General features: G+C 39.4%; 1 protein-coding gene across 2 annotated transcripts; it reads left to right on the top strand.

The window, feature by feature from the left end:
* The first annotated feature begins 300 nt into the window (after nucleotides 1–300).
* On the top strand, nucleotides 301–22,530 carry LOC143512742 (somatomedin-B and thrombospondin type-1 domain-containing protein). Of its 2 annotated transcripts, none has more exons than XM_077003395.1 (5): nucleotides 301–767; nucleotides 18,905–19,087; nucleotides 19,567–19,657; nucleotides 21,441–21,599; nucleotides 21,710–22,530. In XM_077003395.1, the coding sequence occupies exons 1-5, from the start codon at nucleotides 518–520 to the stop codon at nucleotides 21,813–21,815; spliced, it is 789 nt and encodes a 262-aa protein (XP_076859510.1). In that variant the 5' UTR covers nucleotides 301–517; the 3' UTR covers nucleotides 21,816–22,530. The 2 variants fall into 2 exon arrangements, with proteins under 2 accessions (XP_076859510.1, XP_076859509.1); XM_077003394.1 differs by having other exon boundaries at nucleotides 18,902–19,087.
* The last annotated feature ends 759 nt before the right edge of the window (nucleotides 22,531–23,289 follow it).

The raw sequence follows: 23,289 nt of genomic DNA, 5'->3' as shown, positions 1-23,289 counted from the left end.
GTCGTTTCGCAAACCTCACCGCATCTATTGAACTTTAGGCTTCAGAACTTTGGGTTGTTTTATATTTAGCAAATTGCTACATGTGAAATAAAGATTATAAAATAACGTATGCCAGTAAAAGTAACTTGTGTCTTCCAGCAGTATTAATTTTTGACGTTCCGCTGTTAAATTCTTATTACAGATTGTCACTATTGTCTGTTTTCGCAAAAACAGATGAGGCTTCCCAAGACAGAAGTTAAAGTTGTGCCCGCTAAACTCTCAAATGGGGGCGGTGCCGCAGCGCAGAGAAAACTACGCACATCTGAACAAGGTGTACGGAAAATACCACACTGCAGCTGCGCTCGTAGGATACATTACACCAAGTTACTTTGCGAACTGTCAGTGCTGTACTACATACACTTTATTTTGAGTCACGAGTATTAAAACGCTTAACCATTATAATATATAGACTATTTGCAGGTGCACCTTAGTTCTACCACAACGCAGAATCTTTGGGGTTTTTTGAGGACCTACAAATATGGGGGCGCATGGATGTGTGTTTAGACGGTACTGGATAGCTGTTTATAGTGTTTTAGTGTGTTTTTCTGAAGTTTGTATCCCGTGGGCCGAGGCCGGATGCGAGAAGAGAAAGTCGCCTAATTGTTGTACTGGTAGAAATAACGATTGTTTCGAATACACCAAGGAGAAGACCATATGCTACTGTGATGAATACTGTCGGAAAACCGGTGATTGCTGTGAAGACTATGAGCAAGTGTGCCAAATATACGGTGAGTTTCTCTAGTATATCCCAGATGAAGTTGCTGGACCTCTGGTTAATGGTATGGTTACTATATCAATATATTCTTTTTATCTTGACAAACTAGAGTAGATTTACTGTATCCAACCGACAATCGTGTTTCGATTTTTAAAGGTTATTATGCCTATAGAATTTGATGTTTCGAGTTTCTCATATATTAAAAGGGTGACGTCTGACTGAATAGCAAATAGCAAACTTATGTTCTATGTGCCTAAAAGTTTTAAAATATTTAACTTTAAACGAACTGCATTTGGGCTTTGAGGTGGTTTTAATTACTCTCCTCAGTAAGAAAACAGCGTTTGTGCGCTGCAGATTCCAAATGAGTTCTGTACTGCACTTCATAAGCTAAGATATCAGTGACGTTGCATGGACACAGGAGAGAATTGTGACATACGACGTTGTATATGATTTGAAAGCATCTTATGAAAATGACAGACAGAAAACTTCTTCAAAATAAGAAAATACAAAACATTTGAACATACAGTATATTTGAAAAACAACGCGTTTATTTAAATCAACACGCTCACAGTAAAAAGGCGCTACGATTACTTATTTTTTATTCGAAAGAGGAACCACAATGATAGTAAATGTCCAGTTATGGTTTTAAGACATTTTGAATAATATACTGTAAGCACATTGTTTGGATTTGAAAATATTTGTAGATGAATTTCATTCAGTTTGCAATGAGACTTGGGCGGTTTTTAAGCCCTCGCCACAAATTTAGGTAGCACTACAACATATTATCATATTTTCATATAGGCTAACATATTAGGCTATGACCTCTCCATGTGCGTTTTGCTCAATTCCTACTTCGCTTTGCGCAAGGGTTGGTGCAACAAAATGGGAGGTCCACACTATAAGGTATCGCTAGTATAGTATTTTTTGTAAAAGGACCACGTTGAAAAAAGCGCAATCTGATAATGTCGTTTAACCAGATTTATGCATACAGGACATATCAGTTTCAGTCAAGTAATATTGTTCTTGGTATCTTATGGCAGTATATGGATATGATCGCGAACAATTAGGTCTAATTCTTTTTAAGATGTAGCTCAGCAGCAAATTTAATTGAAATCCTAACTTTAACCTCATCTTGTGTATAAAAAGATGATTCAGGTAGATTTAAATGTAACAGTATCCACACCTGTTGGTCTGTATTATTTTCTGAGATGCGTCAAACAATAAGGTACAGACCTTGCATTGGACAAAGCACAGCTGTTTAAACGTGTAAAACAAGTATGATTCACTTAAAGTAATTTATAATCAATCAGTCAATCTCAATTTATTTATATAGCACTTTTTACAACAGTTGATGTCACAAAGCAGCTTTACAAGTGTCCAGGGCAGTGGGTTTATCCTTCATCCATAGCTGGTTGCAGGAGGTGGCTGAAACAGGGTGAATAGCAGGCTCGTCTCCTCGTCTCAGTATTTCTCGGGTAGGAGGGCAGCCATTTGGAAAAAGAAAAGAGAAAATTAGCTCTGTATGTATCTGTATATATGCGGGACAGGAGAATAAAAACATTTCTGAAGTGTGGCAGCAAATCCGGCATTAAATTATTACAGCCTAGCTAAAAAGGGCAGAACCAGAAGGTAACACAGACTTGGGGGCATTCTGAGATAATGGCATCCATCCACAAACTTGAGTTATCACATGTCATGCAGTGACAGGTTGACAGCACCATTGCTGTTTACCATATTGCGGTTTACCATAAAACCCTTGCCTCATGAAACCCTGGATCTGTAACCTTTATCTAAGGGGGCACATTAATTACCAAACGCTAAACTAAATAAGTAAGTTTTCAACCTAGACTTAAAGATTAAGACTGTGTGACAGTCCCAGACACATTCTGAAAGTTTATTCCATAGGTTACCTTATTAATTAATGGATTATCTTATTAACTAATAAGAGGCCAGCACCCTGTGATCTTCGTGGACGTGGGGGTTCATAATAGGAGAAATCAGGAGGTAATCAGGAGCAAGCCTGTGCAGTGCTTTATAAGTCAGAAGAATTTTAAAATCAATACAGAATTTAAGTGGGAGCCAATGCAGGGCTGATAAGACTGGCCTGATATTATAGAATTTTCTAGTTCTAGTTAGAGACAACTCTGGCTGTGGCATTTTGAACTACTTGAAATTTATTCCTGTTTAGGCATCCTGACAGTAATGAGTTACTGTAGTCTAATCTGGAGCTAACAAAGGTGTGTACTAATTTTTCTGCATCATGCTGGGATAATGCATTGATAGCTTGGCAATGTTGCAGAGATGTAGAAAAGCTATCCTAGTAGTATTATCTATGTATTTGTCAAATGATAGAACAGAGTTGAATATGACGCCGAGATTTTTGGCTACTGGCTCAATTTTTCCAAAGTTGGATGTCATCTGCATAGCAGTGACAGTTGACACCATGTTTGTTTATAACTATGCCCATTGGTAGTATGTATAATGTAAAGTAAATAAGAGTGGTCCTAAGATGGAGCCTTGCCGGACCCCATATTTCACTATTTCACTTTTGAATGTTTGGAGGGCTCTACAAACTGAGAGTATATCAGTTATCAGTATATCAGTTATATTATATATAACTGAGTATCATTAGCATAGCAATGTAAGCTAGCAGATGCCCACGGAACAACATCAGAATAAACACTTTTACTAGATAAGGGCAATTCACAACCAAAAACAAAACAGGCAGAGGTCTGAAAACAGAAAATAGTAAACTAGGCAAAACTGAAGGGCAAATCCAAATATCATAGAAAAGAAGCAAACAATAGTCAATAACAGAATTAACAGGGAAAAGAATACTGTTCAGTATCCTTAACAAAGAGATGGAAATGAATCTCCATCCATCCATCCATTCTCATCCGCTTATCCGGGTCTGGGTCATGGGGGCAGTAGCCTAAGCAAAGGTTTCCCTCTCCCGAGCCACCTCTTCTAGCTCTTCTGGGGGGATACAGAGGCGTTCCCAGGACAGCCAAGAGATATAATCTCTCCAGCGTGTCCTGGGTCTTCCCCGGGGTCTCCTCTCAGTTGGACATGCCCGGAGCATGTCCGGACCACATGACCGAACCACCTGAACTGGCTCCTCTTTATGTGGAGGAGCAGTGACTCTACTCAAAGTCTCTTCTGGATGACCATGCTCTGTACCTTAACTCTAAAGGAGAGCCCGGTCACCCTACAGATAAAACTAATTTCAGCTGTGGGAGAGGAAAACCTGGGCTTCTTTGCTTAGGCTACTGCCCCTGCATACCGCCCTCTCTGGCGTATGTCCTTAAACCTTAAGCTCTGTTGCTGCAAGCCATTCCAGTGTTTTATCATCCAGGTCCATTAAACCACGAACACCATTCGGTGGCCGAAATCTGGGGCAGTTAGTCATCACATGTTCCACTATCTGTAATGGGTCCCCACATTCACAGTGATGATGATGATGATGATGATGATGAATGTTCAATTTATATAGCGCCTTTCTAGATACTCAAGGTCGCTTTACAATTTTAACACAGGTACAACTCTTACACTACCAATTACACACCGGCGAGAAGCGGCAGCCAATTGCGCACAGCGTACTCTCTACCGGGATCCAGAGCCCCCTGGGGGACTGAATGGGGTGCAGGAAGGGGAGAGAGGACAGACCCTATAGTAGCAGAGCACCATCCACCACTGGGCATACAAACACACACATTGTTTTATCAACACTGAGCTTGAGATGCCAGTTCTTCAAATAAGATGACAGGATGTCCATGTCCTTGGAGAGGCCCTCCTCTACTGCTTCCCAAGATGGCTTACTGAGTAAAATGGCCAGGTCGTCTGCGTAGCAGTACTTCCGAGATGTTGTTACAGGTAGATCGTAAATATAGATGTTGAACAACATTGGTGCCAGCACTGAGCCCTGTGGGACTCCGTTCCTGAGCTTTCTCACCCTGCTACTTTGGCCATTGCTGGTGTGTAGCCTGAAGCTGCGGTTGCTCAGCATCTCCATAATGAAGCTCAGTGTCGTAGGCAGCTGTGAGGTCCAGGAAGACGGCACCAGCTTTCTCTCCTGCCTGAAAGCTATCCTCTATGTCTTGGCCCAGGAGGGTCACCTGGTCTGTTGTTGATCTCCCACTTCGAAAGCCAGCTTGTTCTTTAGGCAGCTGGGGGTCAATTACTGGGGTGAGGCACGCCAGGATGAGATGTTTGGGGAGCTTGCATGGTACACAGAGCAATGAGATGGGCCGATATCCCTTAGGGTCATCACTTGGCTTGTTTGGCTTCAGCAGGGCTATTACCTTCGCGCGACACCAGATCTTGGGCACCTTTAAGTACTGAAGGCATGCAGAGAAGAAGGAACAGAGCCAATCAGTTACCTTCTTGCCTTGGTGTTTTATGCACTCAGAGTGAATGCCATCTATGCTTGGTGCCTTGCCAGTCTTCAGGCATTGGATTGCCAAATCAAGTTCTTGCGTCGTGAAGTTGGTAGATAGGTTAGAATCACACCCTGGAGCCCTAAGGAGCTCATGGACTCTTGCTGATGTCTGTCGAGCGGAGTCCTTGTCTGCATTAGGGCAGTGGCCATTACTCAGCAGGAGCGATGCGATGGAGTGTGCAGTGATGGGACATTGTGCTGGAGTTGTTGACCTACCGGTTAGTTTGTTCAAGGTCTGCCACCCCTGTCAGCTGGAATGTGTGAAGTCGATTGACTCCACCATCTCGATCCAGCATTTCCTACGCTTCTCTGTTAGCCTGCAGAGTAGATCATCTGCTGCTTTGTCCCTGTCTTCGCTGGTCTGTGCTTCCGTGTGGGAGCGAAGTAGGTTTTCACATGTTTGGTCCCAGCAGGGGACATAGGCCTTGCGTACACCACGGGGGATGTTATTCTTGGCGGCGGCCAGCAGCATCTTGTAGTATGAGTCATAGGCATCATTTAGGTTGTTAAAACACGGGGGTAATAGGCCGGCGGCCGCCTGGCTGACTTGTTCGGTAAAGCCTGCCCAGTTTGCTTTCCGAAAATTCCACCTCTTGACAGCCCTCCCCTACACAGGCTGAGCCAAAGACGTGGTAGTAATAAGCGACGGTCGATGGTGTGACCGAGGAAACATGTTCAGAGTGCGTCTTATGGGGAGTGGTTGGTTGTTATGCCATTTTGCAAATGCCAGGTCTGAATTGGTAGTACTATTCCAGCGGGCAGAGTAGAATGTACATGGTTCCTTTGGGTCATATAGGAGGGTTGCATCTACAGTTGAGGCCCAGTTTACCAGGACTTCGCCATCGCTGTTGGAACTGCTGTAACCCCAGACTGTATGATGGCTATTAAATTCGCCAGTGTACACAGTAAGAGCTGGGACATCTGGCAGGGACGATGGAAACAGTTTACTGGGAGGTGGTTTGTAGATGTTGACAATGGTGATATCATATACTTTCGTTATTAACCATTCCATCTCTGCCCCCTCTGGGGATTGCCCAGCAGCTGACCATGCCATGTCTTTGCGAACAAATGTTGCAATGCCATGATGTTTATTGGCAATGTAACCAGCCAAGGTGAACCCTGGAACCCTCAGCATGTTCTTGTTTTCCATGTGGGTCTCCTGCAGGGTGATCACTGTTACATTGTTCTTGTTGACTATTTGCTCAAGGGTGGCGAACGTAAGTTGTTGAGCGCTACTACTACTAAAGCGTAGTAACACTACGCTTTAAAATTAATTATCCCGTCTCTCGTTGAGTACGATATGGCTCAGGGATTCCGTGTCATGCATCGCCGTGCTCAGGGTCCTAGTGCCTCTAGAATTAATGGCCCGATGAAGGTAATTTAAAAAACCAGGACATTTCCTCACTTTAACAAAAAAACCTGGGACGCCGGACGTGAAATACGGACATGTCCCGGGAAATACGGACGTTTGGTCACCCTAGATAAGTATATGTAAATGAATGGATGGCTAAATAAGATTTAAACCAGTAAATGGCTACAACCCTAATCACAACATTTTTAGACTATCTAGTCAAATATGATGTGATTGCTGATATGTGGTGTCAAATGCTGCACTGAGATCAAGCAATATAGGCAACAATAAACAACCCTGATCAGATGCCAATTGCGTGCTTTCTTCAATTGCTCTCTTTTAAATTGCGAATATGATCATTATACTATGGTCCTAATCTAATTTTTTCCCAATTTTTTATTTGTAATTGAAGCAGGATCATTGAGTGTAGAATGAAATGTTGGTTCTTAGCATTCAGTCATGTGATTATGTTCTGAAGGATTTTGAGGGTATTCAGTCAAAAGTGATAAATCTGGGAGTTCTACAATAAATCTAGGTGATTGCGTATCTGGTGTGTTTGGCAAAGTCACTATATTGTGCATACTTCAAATGAAATGAGGGAATGGTCTGACATGGAATCAGACTGGGGTAGTATGACTATGTTCTCTGTGTCTATACCATATGACAACACTAAGTCAAGTGTATGTCCAGCACATTGAGCGAAAACAATTGATAGTGTAGAACTAAAGGCTGATCTTAAAGTGTCTTGATTTCAATATTCACTATGAAAGTGAATATTGAAATCAACAACAATAGTTATTTCTACCAAAGTGAGTAGATTAGAGAAGAAATATGCAAACTCTTTAGTAAATTCTAAACCGGGTCCTGATGGCCTGTAGATCCCAATTAGTGAAAAAGGCTGAGTGGGCTTCTTTTTATGGCTACATTATTTATGTTAATAAAAGGATTTCAAAAGATTGAAATCAGAACCAGCTTTCTGAATTACATTTAATGCTTCATTATAAATAACTGTGATTCTGCTTGCACAGCCAGTTATTTGAGGGTGGTGTACATAGCTGTAGTCAGTAGGGCTGGCCTCTTTTAAAGCTATGTACTCATTTGGCCCGATTCATGTTTTTGTTAGAGAGAATAGGCCTATATTAAATCTATGATTGACATTTATTTCATTTACGATTAGCGTGTTTTAGATGTTTGGAATCTAATGTTTTGTAATGCTAGCTTCAAATCAAAGCTGCTGGCAGTTTTCTGTGTCATTTACCTTATTACTAATCATGTTTTTAGCACTTGGTTATCCATATTTCTGATTAATGCAGGGAACAGACAGAGTGTCAGTATGGTGAACCATGATTGATGTCTTGTAGCAATCAGCAGACAGTTGGTTTAGCCTCTTTGCCTCCTGGCCTCCTGTTCTGGATTGTCATTGATTAAGTAATTAACATAAGATTGCTGCTGTGTTCAATATAGCCTACAAAATACTACTGGGTACTGATTGGTCCCCAAATCAGTCTGCTATATGCAGTATGTAACAAAAGAAATACATTTTTCCAGTATGATATGATTCCCGGATGATGTATTACTTCCAACAATATTCCAGTATTTTATTCTAGTACCAATGCTCTTCATGGTGCATTGCATCCCAGGATGCAACAGTGACAGCAAATCTTTCCCAAGGAGGCAGAACCTTCGTATATTCATGTGACTTTGCGTTTCTCGCATACTGGATACAATACTGCATACTACTACAGGGACCGTATGAGTGTAGTATGAAGTATACTGTATGTAATAGTCCATTTCAATCAGAGCCTGTGAGTGAAGAACCCTCCATTGTATGCTGTATGCTATCCCGCCCTAAAAGACTAGGCTTGCCCTCAAACTTAGGCAAATAATTTATGAACCCCACATTGATTTATGAGCACAATGTGCAATTCCACATTGTTTTATGAGCACCACTTGGACATGCAGAAGTTTAGTAAAAACGTCTGTATGTTATATTGCACGCCACATTATGGGTTATGGCCTTTCCTGACATGCATCTACTATATTAATCTTTTTCATCTGACTGGTGAAGGGTATTGTTAGGTCTTAGGTGAATGACAATCTTTGATTAATTATTCTTGCTTAGACTTTAAGATTACCATACCTGTTATTGTGACGAGTTGTGCTGCTTTGTATAAAAATGCTACTGTAACGAGACTCAAAAGCAGATTCATGCTATTCTATCAAAATATCATAACTCATAGTATTTTCCTCACACATAGCTAAATACAATTCTGAAACTTTGACTATTCTATAATTAAAAACAAAATTCAGTGAACCACTCAAAATTTGTAAATAACATAAAAACATCTTTGGTCATGACCACTATATACAGTATGACTTCTTCAGTGTGCAGAACGCAGCAGACATTTAGCTCTGTCCGTCATTAGCAATAGCAAAGTGCAGATAAATTACTAGTTTGACAGAGAAGATTCTTGTGCTAGAGGTGAGTATTCAGACTTTGAAGTGACACATCCCCACCAATATATAAGTCAATATTGTAACTCACAATACTGTGAGTTACACTAAATCTTTATGGGATGTACACAACTGGAAATGGAAATCCCTAATGTTATGGAATAGGAATAATGAGAAAATTAATAAACTGCTAGGAGAACAGTAACAACTAGAATGTCTAAACAGTGGTGTCTCAAAATCACGAAGCAGCCTTTGAAGACTAGAAATAAATGTAATTCCTCATCTCTCATTATCCAGATGTGGCCAAATGAATCCATATGGAACTGTCAGTCAAGTGTGCCCTTCTTATAGCAAAATGATAGCACAGGTCCAGAAATGTTTCAGTGGCCCACCAACTGTATTTCAGTTCATATGTGTAGTAATATAGTAAGACAGAACATCATTGTTTGATTCTTGGTCATGGCAGTAAGAAATGGAACATTATTAGGATAGCAGGCCTATATCAAAGTTGGGGCCTCAGTCAAAGCAGCTGGTGGCTATGCTATAAATAGAAATTAGGCAGGAATTAGTGAACAGAATCCAGATAGGCAAACACATGGTGGATGAAGCATGAAAGGTTCTTATGATAAAAAAAGACAAGGTAGTCACCTTCCCGCACTTTACCTTGCCTCTCACACAAATTCACATACACACATACACGTTCACTTGGGAATAGAATGGGAAGTAATCAGTGTTTACGTAGTACAGTGCAGAAACCATAAAACATGGAGACATCGATGCTTCTTGAAGGCATGTTGAGTGCCATAGTCAGTGGGCAGTAACCTCCAGGTATTCCTCATCCCTGTAGCCCACTCTGTGATTACAGCAACCTGTTACTCAACCCCTATCAAATGAAACTGCCTGCCCACAGCATTCCTAGTTTTTAACTGAAACATCTCTGCTGTCCCATATCAACATCTTCACAGCAACCAGTTACACAGTATAGAATATGTAAAGAGTGGTTATAAGAATATAAGTTCTATTAATGTGGTGTTATGTAATAAGGTCAATAATAACAACATTTAAACTTTTTAGCATTTACATTACATTTTTTCCATCATCATGTTAACTCAGTCAAGTTCCTCTTTATGGTCTATATTCAATCATTGTGTTATGTAGATTGCTGGACTAAAGGAAATGATGGGCATTGCATTTTTGGATGGATAATTTTGCCCCTTGTTTTTTTTAAGGCAGTCATTCTTTTACTTTGGTATAGTTGGTGACAATCTCTGCATGCAGGACAGAAGAAGAGAAGAAGATGACTGAGCATAATTAGTCACTTATTAACACTACCCACGTCAGCCTGTTAGTAAAAATAATTCCTAATAGAGTAAAGGACTCAAACATGCTTGTGTGTGTGTGTGTGTGTGTGTGTGTGTGTCATAGAGAGAAAATGTGAGGGAAAGAGGTAGGGCTGCCATGATTAGTCGACTAGTCACGATTATGTAGACCCCCCATACTCAAATAGCGGCCTATCCGCTCTTATTTTGAAATCGCGCACCGCGATCTCAAGACAATGCCGGGGATTGTGTCGAAGTGTCGTGCTTTTTTTTTCTTCTTTCAATCTGCCTTTCTGTCCTTGACGCACATGCGCAGTAGTGGAAACGACATCCCAGGACATTATACAGACAGGCTCTGGTATCGTGGCTACCCGGCGACGGAACTCAAAGTGTGGCATTACTTTAATAGAATGAAAGAAAAACACGTGCAATGCAATATCTGCAAGGCAGAACTTGCCTTGCACGGCAGCACAACCGCGATGCACGAGCACCTGAAGCATGTTGTGGCTGATTGTGAGACTGATGAAGAGGGTCATCTCAGTAATCTAAATCGCTAGTTAGCCGCTAAAATTAGCATAAACAACTTAGTACTTACTCATCGTTTTAGCTGTAAAAGTTAACATTAACAATGGCGATTTGTTTCATTAGCCTTAGCACGCATTCATGTGTTTTCTGTAACATTAGTGAGACAAAAACTTAATTTTTGTGAATAATTCCTTAGTTTCAGTTACCTACCTAATTTGATTTAAATGTAGCTAAGTTTGATGCCAGAGACAAATGAAATAAAAACCAAAAAATATATATTTATTAATGTATTTATTTTAGTGTTGTTTAAGCCAGTGCCTTATCCTTATTTTAGCTAATAATAGTTTGTTGCAACAAGCTGCATATTTCATTAAAGGTTTAATGAACTATGATATAAATTGTTTTTATTTTTAGTTAGCATATAGCTGAAATCTAATGATGGTTATATAATAGTAGCTGCATTCTAGTGCGATAAGCTGTGCTTTATATTCAATTAACATATGATCCGATTAGTCGACTAATCATAAAAATGTATCGGTGATTAGTCGACTATAAAAATAATCGTTTGTGGCAGCCCTAGAAAGAGGAACAGAAGTTGATATATGTGTGTACAAGAAAGTTTGTTTTATGTTTGTTATATGTTTTTGGGCAGTGTAGAGCATGCACTGTATGTTAAGATGACTGTAAGATTGTCAGAGCATGAGGAGATTATCATATTGATGGCTGAAAGCATGACACTGGTAAAGTCCTGACAACACCCAGGAACAGGGAGAGTGAAAAATGAGAGGAAGCCTAAAGTTAGTAGAGAAACTAAATGTAGCTAGCTAGGTATTTAGACATAAACTAAGTTGTGTTAAATGGTTTTTAAGCCTTAGCTTCTGTATAAATAGCTAGCAACCTAGCAACATTTAAAGATCATTTAGCTTATCCATGATATACGCAGCGACTAAGTGAAAAGTAAGAGATTTATCATGGGTAAGCTAAATGATGCAGTATGTCTCAATTTTTTCCACAAAATAGGCTGAACATAACCTGGTAAAAGACCAACGGAATAACCTTGTATGTTTTAACTAGAATTGTGTTATACAGTATCTCCTTATGTAGAAAGGGACTAAATTAGAAAAACTCTTTAAATGTAGTGGGGGTTCCTTGGACCCCCTTAGGCCCCCCTAAATGAGATGTTGCATGAGACACATAATTTTTGTGAATGGCAATAAACTGGCACCACATTTCCAACTTAGTGACTTTGTTGCTATATTTAGCGAGTATTCCGACCCTTCTAGCTATTGTTTTTAGGGGGTTGCGTCATTTAATGACTTTCAGCTACTTTTTTGCTCTATAGTTCTTTCCAAAAATGAAATTCTACTTAAAACAATGAGGTTTTGTTTAGTCTATTTTGTGAAATCATTTTGAGACATACTGCATTATTTACAGGGTTGCCAACTCTCACGGAATGAGCGTGAGACACACGCATTTGACTGTCTTCCAGAGGTGGGAACTCGAGTCACATGACTTGGACTCGAGTCAGACTCGAGTCATTAATATTAAGACTTTTGACTTGACTTGAAAAAATATTCAGAGACTTAGACTTGACTTGGACTTTTACACCAATAACTTGGGACTTGAATTGGACTTGAACCTGTTTACTTGCAAAGACTTGATTTTTTTCCCCCAAATCTAAATTTTAAAACGCATATTAATATTTATAAAGTGCGCCCCATTCATTTCATTTCCGTCCTTCTGATGCAGACCGGTCCTCTGCTTTTCCACACTCTGTACGTTGTGTGTGTGTGTGTGTGTGCATGAGCTGCAGCACAACCAATCAAATGGGGGGGTCAGCGAACGTGAATTGTTACCGGGCGGGGTGTAAAATGGACACAAATTAAGTATTATATCGTATATCGTATTATAAGTATATATAGTAACTCATTGAATCATAGATAAGAATCAGAGGTAAATAAACTAGATTTTTTTTTTCGGCGTGAGAAATCGGATGTGTGGCGTGAGAGCGTGTGAAGACGGTCAAATGCGTGTGTCTCACGCTCAATGCGTGAGGGTTGGCAACCCTGGGTTCTGTATCTGAACTCAGGGAAGAGAGCCTCTCTCTGTCACCATCATATCCAGTTCTATCTCAGCATGGATTTTGTATTTGAAGACATCTACGTCGAGAAAAAAATATATTGACAAAAGTGGAGCGAGTTTTCAGCTATGGCCTCATCGTGCACAAATGACATACAGACTTTTGGCCAGTTTGGTCTTTTGCAAATGCAAAGCAGAATAGTTTACTGAAATGTCTAAAGTTTCATTCCTGATTCCTGTTAATTGTTCAGTTCTTATTTTTGTTTGTCTTGTGTCACTCACACATGGACACACATGTTCTCCAAGAAACCAGATAAGAGAAGAGAGGGAAAAATGCTGTTATGGTTCTTTGTATTGTACTGTGAAAATATCAGCACTTTTTATTTGAACATGGAGTTCTACTTATGACTTTTTCACAGAATATTTATTTCTGGAAAATTGTAGTTTAAAGTATGAATATTTTTGCAGCTAATTTTAACAAATTGAACTGTGCAATAAAGAGGTGTAATTTAAATTTTTTTATACTTCGTGTTTTCAGTTGCACATGTTTTATCAAGATTTGAGGAGAATACAGATTTAAAAAAGAACACATGTCTATTATTTACATTTAACATATACCTGCAACATTGGTTAAAAAAAAAAAAAAGACTCGAAAGGACTTGAAATTCCAAGTTTCAGACTTGGGACTTGACTTGACTGTTGCCTGTCTTGACTCGAGACTTGACTTGACTTGACTGTCTTTGCTTGAGACTTGACTCGGGACTTGAGGATAAAGACTTGGACTTACTTGAGACTTGCAAAACACTTACTTGGTCCCACCTCTGCTGTCTTCACACGCCATACATCCGATTTCTCATGCTGAAAAAAGGTTATCTAGGTTATTTATCTCTGATCTACATCTATGATTCAGTGAGTTACTAGTTCGCTCTGGAGCCAACCACTGGTGATCGATCGCTTTAGGTGTAGAGAGGAAATATATAAACATATAATAATGAATGTGTCCATTTGACACCCCCCGCCAAATAAACATATAATAATCAATGTGTCCATTTGATTTGACTCCCCCTCCCCCCAAATCAAATCTCACTCCAAGTGATTTTGAAAAGTTGGCAACCCTGTTATTTATTTTACCTGAGATAAAATCTTAGTTTTTACTTGGTAGTTGTTGCTTATAAGATACATGCTCTTTAATGTGAGTATTTAGATAGAAACTAAGGCTTAAAAAATCTGATCACAAAATCCCAATTAACACAAAAAAAATCTATTCTGGCTCTAAATTTAATACTTTGCCCAGAAACACTTCCATTGTGTTGTGGCCCACTTCCATTCCGACTGTATTTGCAGCATTTCTGAATTTACAGTGTGTTGTAGCATATGTGTTGAAATGTAGCATGTGTTACAGCAGGGCTCTCAAGTCTCACGCATTGAGCGTGTGACACACGCATTTGACCGTCTTCACACGCTCACACGCCACACCTCCGACGGCGAGAAAAAAAATCTAGTTTATTTACCTCCGATCCACTGGCAATCGATCGCGATATACAACGTATACAACCCCCCCCCCCCCCCCAGGGCATTTTTTATTTTGCAGCACAATAGGTTTCCTCGGCCACCGTACAGAAGGGTTAAAAACCCAATTCAGCAGTATTCAACAGTAACAATTCAGCAAAATATATGCAGCTTCTCTATATTTCTGGTTACATTGTAGACCAGCTTCATCTGCTATGGCTTCTTCCCTGTCACCATAGCTTCCCTCTCCAGTGTACTATTATGGAGTGTCTAGTGTGCCTGGCTATGGAGCCTGGCTACCATCTAAGCAATGGCTGTTGCTTGCATTCAGACTCAGGTCAACATGACTGAACCCAGCAGCATCACAGCTGATCAAGCTACTGAGGTGTATTGGCATTTTCTAGTCTATCACCTGTTTAAATTTACCCACATTTAAAATGACATTTTTATAGCCATAGTCAAATATCTACAAAATGTAGATTAGGGCAATTCAAATAACTATCATAGAGTGGAATCCTCAAACGTTGCAGCAAGGATGGCAATATTACAAACTCTCAACTGGAAACACCTTTGCTACAGATTGTTGTTAATTGTATTGGTTCACAAAGCAAGCACAGTGAAGCCCCGAGAGTTTATGTTGCAGCATGTCGGTGTTACTGTGAACCCACCTCTGCTATGTTCAAAACAAAACAGGCATCCTTTCACAGTTGCAGAGTCTGGAAGCAGTGTGGAATGCAGTATGCAGTCTGCCCTGTGTTTAGTGCTCCCTATAAACACATGTGTGTGTGTTTGTGATTCATTTGTGCAGAGGTTAGGCAATTGGCAGGATGGGGACATGAAATCTAACGTGCTGAAATAATGTTTTTAAAGAGCACTGGTCATTTTATGAGTGAAAAACACACAGCCCTTCCCATGTTCTCTCCAATCCTTCCGCACACCAGACCTTATGGGCTGAGCATTAATTAAGGCCTGCCAGTGCTGCTACAGCTGTTAATGCACATGCACATAATACAGGTGTGCAGTTATGAGAGGGTGTGTGTGTGTGTGTGTGTGTGTGTGTGTGTGTGTGTGTGTGTGTGTGTGTGTGTGTGTGTAAACTGAATGTATACACTACACACTTGTCAAACTTGGGTTTATTATCACTCATAATCTTGATACATAATGTATATAAATACTTAAGAACTACATGAAAGCCTCTTAGATGTTTGGGTGTCTCTGTGATTCTGTATAGTAATCTACCTTGTCATTACTATTAAATGCTCTGTTCCTCTGCATTAACAAAGAAATAATGCTTTGCCGAGTTAAGCCAAGCTTAGAACACAATAATCATGAAGCAGATCTATTTGTCTTGTCAGTTCACTTTACTGTGGTTTCTGTTGGGGTTTCAAAATTCAAAAATTCAAGGATTCAAAATCCTGTTTTTTTACATTGTGTGTGTGTGTGTGTGTGTGTGTTCTGAGTTATGAAGGGCAAATGTGAAATATATGTTGAGTCAAACCATTATTTGAAATTAAATAAAAAAGGAAAAGACAATTAAAAGTGTCAAAAACTGCACATTATATGCAACTATCATAATGTAATAGAAATGTTCACCTGTACTGTTTTGTCAAATATAAGAACATAGTTTTATGTGCATAAACATTATTTGAAGTAAACACAAAATAACTATGCTGAACTGCATAATGGGATGAGTCTACCCAGGATTGTAGGGGCTATCAGGGATTGGGGCAGACCCGCAGAACTAATGTAGTGGAATGTGAGGAATTTGACAACGGCTGTATGATGAGGTGCGTGTGTGTGTGTGTGTGTGTGTGTGTGTGTGTGTGTGTGTGTGTGTGTGTGTGTGTGTGTGTGTGTGTGTGTGTGTGTGTGTGCATGTATGTGTTGACAGAATTCCTATGGTGGAGGAGAATGGGAGTAAATGTGTAGTTCAAAATCGCTAGTAGGTAACACCAGAAATGCAACTACATGGACATTTAATTGCAGAAACACTGAATGCTCATATGCAGGAAAACATGCCATCATTATGCTCCCCATGTCCTCTGTCAGAGATCTATGGTCTTGAAACTTTTGTTGATCTCCAATAGGTTTGAAGAGGGTCAGCATGATCATGAAAAAGAAAACAACAATAATGCTCAAACTGAATTTTCTCATACTCTCAGCTGTCATATTGGACCCTTAAACAGCAATATTATATTGCACTTCAAGAAACCTAATGCAAACTTCCTGGTTCACATGCGATATGTAATATGACCTATGTCTTTGTACATTGTTTCAAGTACGAATCCTAGAGATTTTTTCTATATCAGTAAATTCTTTTGGGGAATATTTTAGGGTATACATATAAATAAATATAAATGTACATACATTAAACAGGATACTCTTTCAATTTTTAAACAGGTATGTTCAGCATTTAAATGCATAAACACTACAACAATTATTGGAAAAAGAGCCTCATTAAAATGTGGCACCTTAGGAAGTGTTCCATGAAATTCTAAAAGGGTTAACGACCTTTCATTTCTACACATACAATAACAGTCCAAAGTTTTAATGACACGTTTTTGAACACTGCACAGTGACTGCATTTCCAGCTTTGTCTGGTCAGCAGACTGTGAACAGAGCTGGACACCTCTGGCTTGGAATTATACCCACATGTGTGTGCTTATGTGAAAAAAAAATCCCAAACCAAAATCAGCTGCATTTAAAATAAATATAGACAATTTATAATAATAGAAAGGTGTGGGTTTGTATACAGGTTAGTATATCCCTTTGATGCCCCATCTTGCTATAAAACTAAACACAAAAAATGTTTGCTCAAGGGTCCCTTGAAGTTGGATATGTATGCATATGGCACAGCTAGTGCCTGAACTGATTCCCAGTGGCTTACCTGCTCTTTAAAAGACAGGCTTGATCTGGTTTAATTGTTGTATTTTTTGTTCTTTATGTATGCAAGTGGGCATGTGCATATATAAAACCTAGCACAAATATATCTGATTGGATTTTTACCTTTGAATGCAATGAAATTTCTTGGTGAGAATGAAATAACCAGAAAAAAACAGATGCAGGTGAGCATGGGTCATGTATATTTGCACAAGTGATAGAATGAGAGCATGTTTTGTATGCATGACATATGCTCTGTGTGTATATAATCAGGTTGCTGTGTGACATACCACATAGTACGTAAAGATTAAACAAGCCATGACAGCTATATGGAAAGGATTTGTATTGTTGTACAACTACAGCAAAGAAAATCCCACAACTAACAGTCCACTGTAGGGTCCAGTCTACTGAAGAGGTTTTAAGCTTCCCTGATCCAACATACCTGATCCAAGCCATGAAGCACATCAGAAAGACCTAAAAGAACTGGTGTGTTGGAACAGGTAAAACTTGAAACTCTATAAGCCAGGTGGTTCTCAGGTCTCTGAACTGTGTTGTTAAACTGAACAATGCTACCAGTCAAAGGTTTGGACACATTGATTAAATGCATGCTCTTAATCTAATGGAGTATGCTTCAATTTGTTTATAAAACAAATCTAATTTGGGAAAGGTGTTATATATGAACTCATTCTCAACACACACAGACACACACAAAGAATTTTAAATGCACCCTCAGCAAACAGTTTTATTTCAGAGCTTTAGTTCTTCATTCTACAAGTGCTCTGCATTTGTGAGAATGTCTTCAGGATGGATGAAGAAGCATCACAGGTGCTGCTTCATGAAGCTGGTTAACACCACAGGTGTGCAAAGAGTTAACAGAACACCAAGAGTGTGCAGAGCTGTCATCAAAATTTAGGATAGTTACTTCAAAGAATCTAATATCTAAGTTAATCAAAATTTGTTTATTAGAGCATAATAACGTGTTATTTAGTTGGTTTCCTCTGTTAATTTTGTTGGTTCATTCTGTTATTTCCCTGTTTTTTATGTAAAAAATAAAAAATAAACAGGTGTGTTGACCTTTGACTGATGGTGTATAAAAAGGTTAAACTGAACTGAAATCCTGAAATCTATACTATCTATAGAGATAATATTTGCATCTCAAACACACTTTTAACGGGTCTTTCTACTTTCACTGTCACAAATGCGTGCATACACACACAAACACAAATCATGCATGTTCATAGCTGGTGGGCTAAGAGATTTTTTGTGTACACTTCAAAAACATCACATGACAGACCAGCTGTGTTATTGAGATCCGGACTTATCCCCTCTACCTCTGTTCTCTGTGAGTGTATCCCTTTTGAATTATCTCAGTTCATCACAGAATTACATCCTGTAAGGGCTGTGTGTACACTTAATAAATCTCAGACTTCACATATGCAAGTATTTTCTTGTCTATAATGCTCTGTCCATTTCTATCTATCTATCTATCTATCTATCTATCTATCTATCTATCTATCTATCTATCTATCTATCCATCCATCCATCCATCCATCCATCCATCTATCCCTGTCTCCTCTCACTGTTTGTATCAGCAGCAATAGACTGTGCAGTGGGCCAGTGGAGTGCGTGGTCCAAATGCTCATCTGTGTGTGGGGCTGGAACAATGGATCGCACTCGCCAAGTGACCACACCCACACGCAACGGAGGCGTGGCCTGTCCGGATCTCAAACAGCGTCGTGGCTGCTTAGCACACATGGAGGCCTGCAGCGTTGCCAAGGGTAACATGCTGACTGCATTAAAGATAATACAAGTAATTAGGTTACAATGGAAGGGAGAGATAACAACCATGTGGGTTTAAGACTAGGACTGTGATTTTTTGAGCATATTCCAAGGAATGAGATGAATCCAGATAATAAGGGTGAGAAATACACATTTGCCATTTGTTAACAAAAGAACTGCCAGTTTAAATAAAAGAAGAATTTCCACATTAGTAATATAATCTATTCTTTCTGTCTTCAGATGTTTGAAGAGATTGTCTAAATTTGTTATCCACATTTTTTACACAGATGTGTTTGCTGTTGAAAAAGACTCAAAGATTTAACAGTTCAACACATCAATGTAGTGAAAGACCTTAAAGTGCACATGGCTCAGAATGCATCTTGTCTGTGTGTTTCATGCATGTTGTCTCATTGTTTTGCTACATGTAGTTGCTACATTCTCTCCACCACCTCACCTTCTTTCTCTTTATCTTTCTCAGAGGTGGCCAAAATCCTGCCCAACTCATTCAAACGTAACTTCAAGGACCCCTGGAGACGGCCCCACATGCTTCTAAAGGAAGAGAGGAAGAGGTGAAGCAATAGCAGTGTTCATAACACAAATATTTATTCCCCTAAAAGATTTTAAACAATTGGGTTTTTACCATACGTTAACTGTAAGCAAATAAAAGTAATTTCTAAGTATCTAAGCTCAAGCAAGCACCATGTTCCTTTAAAACAGTGCTTTGTAGAGTTTGCATGGCCTGACTCCAGAGCACCTATTATCTCAGTAATGAGCTGGAATAATATGAAACACCCATCTCACTGAACATCTGAGGGCCAATGCGACTGAACTCAGGGGAGTGATATTTCCTGTGAGTGGATAGCTGTGAAAACTCAATATGTTTTGACTGAGAGCACAGCAAGGCTGTCAGGGTTTGGCAGCATTTCACAGCTTTTCTCTGTCCCTACATATTGGTCTCAATAACCCAGCCCTGTGTGCTTTGTGTGCGTGGTGCATTTTGGCAAAGCAGTTTAAATAAAAAGCTGTTTAAATGGGGTCAGCCCTCTAGGGAGTATTTTTGAATTTGTATGTGCTGAGTGTGTGTGAATACTTGGTACGTTTGATTACATTTAGTTGAAATTTGATTCTGCCCTGTAATGTAGCTCATTAATAAATGAATGACCTAACTCCTGCTTAAAGGAACCTTCAAGCAGGTTGAAAATGACTCGGAAAGACGACTTGTGTTTTTTATGTGTCAAACACAAGCCCTAGAGAATAAGTGTGTGTGTGTGTGTGTGTGTGTGTGTGTGTGTGTGTGTGTGTGTGTGTGTGTGTGTGTGTGTGGTTTTAAGTTTAAAGAGAGTTATAAGTAAAGGTTTCTGAATTAGTGAGTTAAGCTTTAATGACATGAAATGGTCTTCTGTGGGAATTTCCAAACCACCCACCCACCCACTCCCTACACACACACACACACACACACACACACACACACACACACACACACAGGAGGTCCCAAAGTATTGACTTTTCCCTTATGAGAGGTGTATTACATCACAGGATGATGGTAAGCCTGATTAGTTGTGAGCAAAGGGAATTGAGAAATCTAGAGAAAGAGGGAAAAGAAGAAAAGAGAGATAAAAACAGCATTTATACTCAATGGGACAAAACAGGAATTAATTGAATATAGCATGGACAGACTGCCCAGTTATGCATACATGTAAGTTGACAGTCACGTGGAAAAGAAAACCTTTTATGGGCATGTACACACACAGAGTACAAGTAGATACAGAGACAGAGACAAATAATTATTTTCAGTTTTGTGCATTTTAGGTTTCCTAGCCACTAAGCTTAGTCTGCCATAGTTTGCCAAGGAAGATGGTTTTTCCTGAACTTTGGTTCTTCTCAAGGTTTCTTCCTTGTGCTCTCAGAGTGTTTTTTCTTGTTGGTGTTGCCTTTGCATGATCATTAGTTGCCTTATTCACTGTATTGCTGTGTATAAAGTGCTATACATGGGACAGTCATGGTATGGTGGTTAAATACATTTTACAGTAATTGACCTGAAGTGCAGTTGGTCAGTTTTCTTGCTTCCTAACTCCACTTTCCCAGTATACTGGTGAGTAGTGTAAGATACCTGAAAGGACAAAGGCTTAAAATGCATCAGAAAGAAGAGAGGAGAGGAGAGCATGGACCAAATAAGAGTCGAAGCGGATACTCGTTGAATTGTGGTTCTTTTTATGGGTACTGGATACACTGTCATGTCTTTGCCATTGGGTTAAGAAGCTCAAATTATGTCCAATCATGGGTTATTGTTAAGTGTCTACTCAGTGTGTGTGTGTGTGTGTGTGTGTGTGTGTTTGCTTCTCTCTGCTGCAGTTATTGCGTGTACATGAGTGTGAAGCATGTGAGCGCAGCTTGCAGGCTAAAGATATGGAGTGCTCCGCTCATGCGAGAGCAATCAGTGTGTATTGAGTGTCAGGGTGATGCCATGGCAACTGATAACCGCTGCCGAGGAGATGGCCTGCAGACTATCAGGTAATTTGTGTGGCCACATGCATATAAGTGGACATGTGTGCATTCATATATGTAACCTCATCGGCTGCATGATTACAATGTCTTAAATCTCTTCCAATGTGTCTCTTTAGAACCTTTTGGGCAGCTGCAACAGAACCAGGCTGCTACGGATCTTGGATCAGAGAGTCTTCTAATGAGAACTGTCAGTGCCCACCTAACTCTATACTGTTTGTCTGAAAGGAACCCACCTTCAAACATATGAACATAGTTGAACACTTAAGCAGAAGGCACATTAGGAACATGCCATTCTTGGGAGCAAGGGGAAGACACTTTCTACCCTCAGTCTCTCTTTGTACTCACACCACCCATGCTATATAATCACAAAATATTCACTGAATATTAACTTTGCTCTATGAAAGCACAATAGAGGCTTGATTTCTCTTACCTCTTACGTTTTATATCTACCTCCAAAATACCCCTGTCTTTAAACAACCATTACATTGGATGTCTGAGGAAATTCATTAATGCAGTTGTGTACAAGTTGGGTTTGGGTAAGGCAATGTGTTTGTTAATGTGTTTTAATGTTTATAAAAAATCACTTGAGTGGAAATGTGGCCAGTGTTTCTCCAAGCCTTCACATATAGCTTCTGATTGGTCCAGGTGTGTAATTCTCATCATCTTTATGGAACTTACTCTGATACTTTGTTCATACATTGTCCTTTTGCAGACACATTAAACTGTCTTGTGACAAAAAGATCCATCTCAAATTCATTAAATCGTCATACGAAATTAAAATTATTTTAAATTCTTGATTCTTTCTCATTTGTACCATGCTTTCCTGTAGTTTCTTCTGAACTATTTACATTTGCATTTTTATTCCATATTTATTCTGCTTTATGTTTGTCCTTATCACTTAATTAATTTTTGAAAATAAATGTCTCACAAACCTGAAGTCACAGTATTGTCTGTGTGTGTGCAGCCTGAGCTTCTCTGCAGATGGATACAGGCATAAAAAGGCACATACTGTTTTCTGCACTACTATTAGGGTGCTGGCAATGGATGACAAACCAGATATTTACTATAGCTACATGTGGTTATTATAGTTCAAAGACATACTGTGTGTACATACACATGCACCCCATTATGGGGATGCACTCACACAAATGCATCTCTGAACATGTACTTTGTAACATTCTTTACATTCCCAACAGTTCTCTTTGGCAGACAATAAAATAACAATTCAACAAAGATTAATGGATGAATCAGTGATAATGATTTTGGTCGAAAATGATCACTATTTTGGATTTGAATGTGAATCTCTATATAGGTATATGAAATGTTATGTAGGTAGTTAGTAACACGAAAAAACAATTAGGTGTTGAAGGTGTTACTGCTGTGCATGTACACACACAAACATACACACACACACACACACACACTCCCACATTGTAGTCAGAACGTCATTGCAGGCCACCAGTGTTTCAGTAGAGTAATGTATGTTTCAGTGACTCTATATTTGGCTTTATTAAGCCTAGAATAAAAGCTATAAAAATGATTTTAAAAACCTAGAAAAGATTATATTACATTATAACTTCAGCATCTTTGTTGTCTATATTTACAAGAGATCCTTCACATAGGTTACATTGTCTCAGTTTACTAATTTGCCTATTTCAGGGGACTCTACTAACCCTACTAATTAACCAGAGAGCCT

This window comes from Brachyhypopomus gauderio, chromosome 4, assembly GCF_052324685.1.
Source record: "Brachyhypopomus gauderio isolate BG-103 chromosome 4, BGAUD_0.2, whole genome shotgun sequence".
NCBI lineage: Eukaryota > Metazoa > Chordata > Actinopteri > Gymnotiformes > Hypopomidae > Brachyhypopomus > Brachyhypopomus gauderio.
The sequence above is the reverse complement of the archived record's forward strand: the minus strand, read 5'-3'. Positions and strand labels throughout refer to the sequence as shown.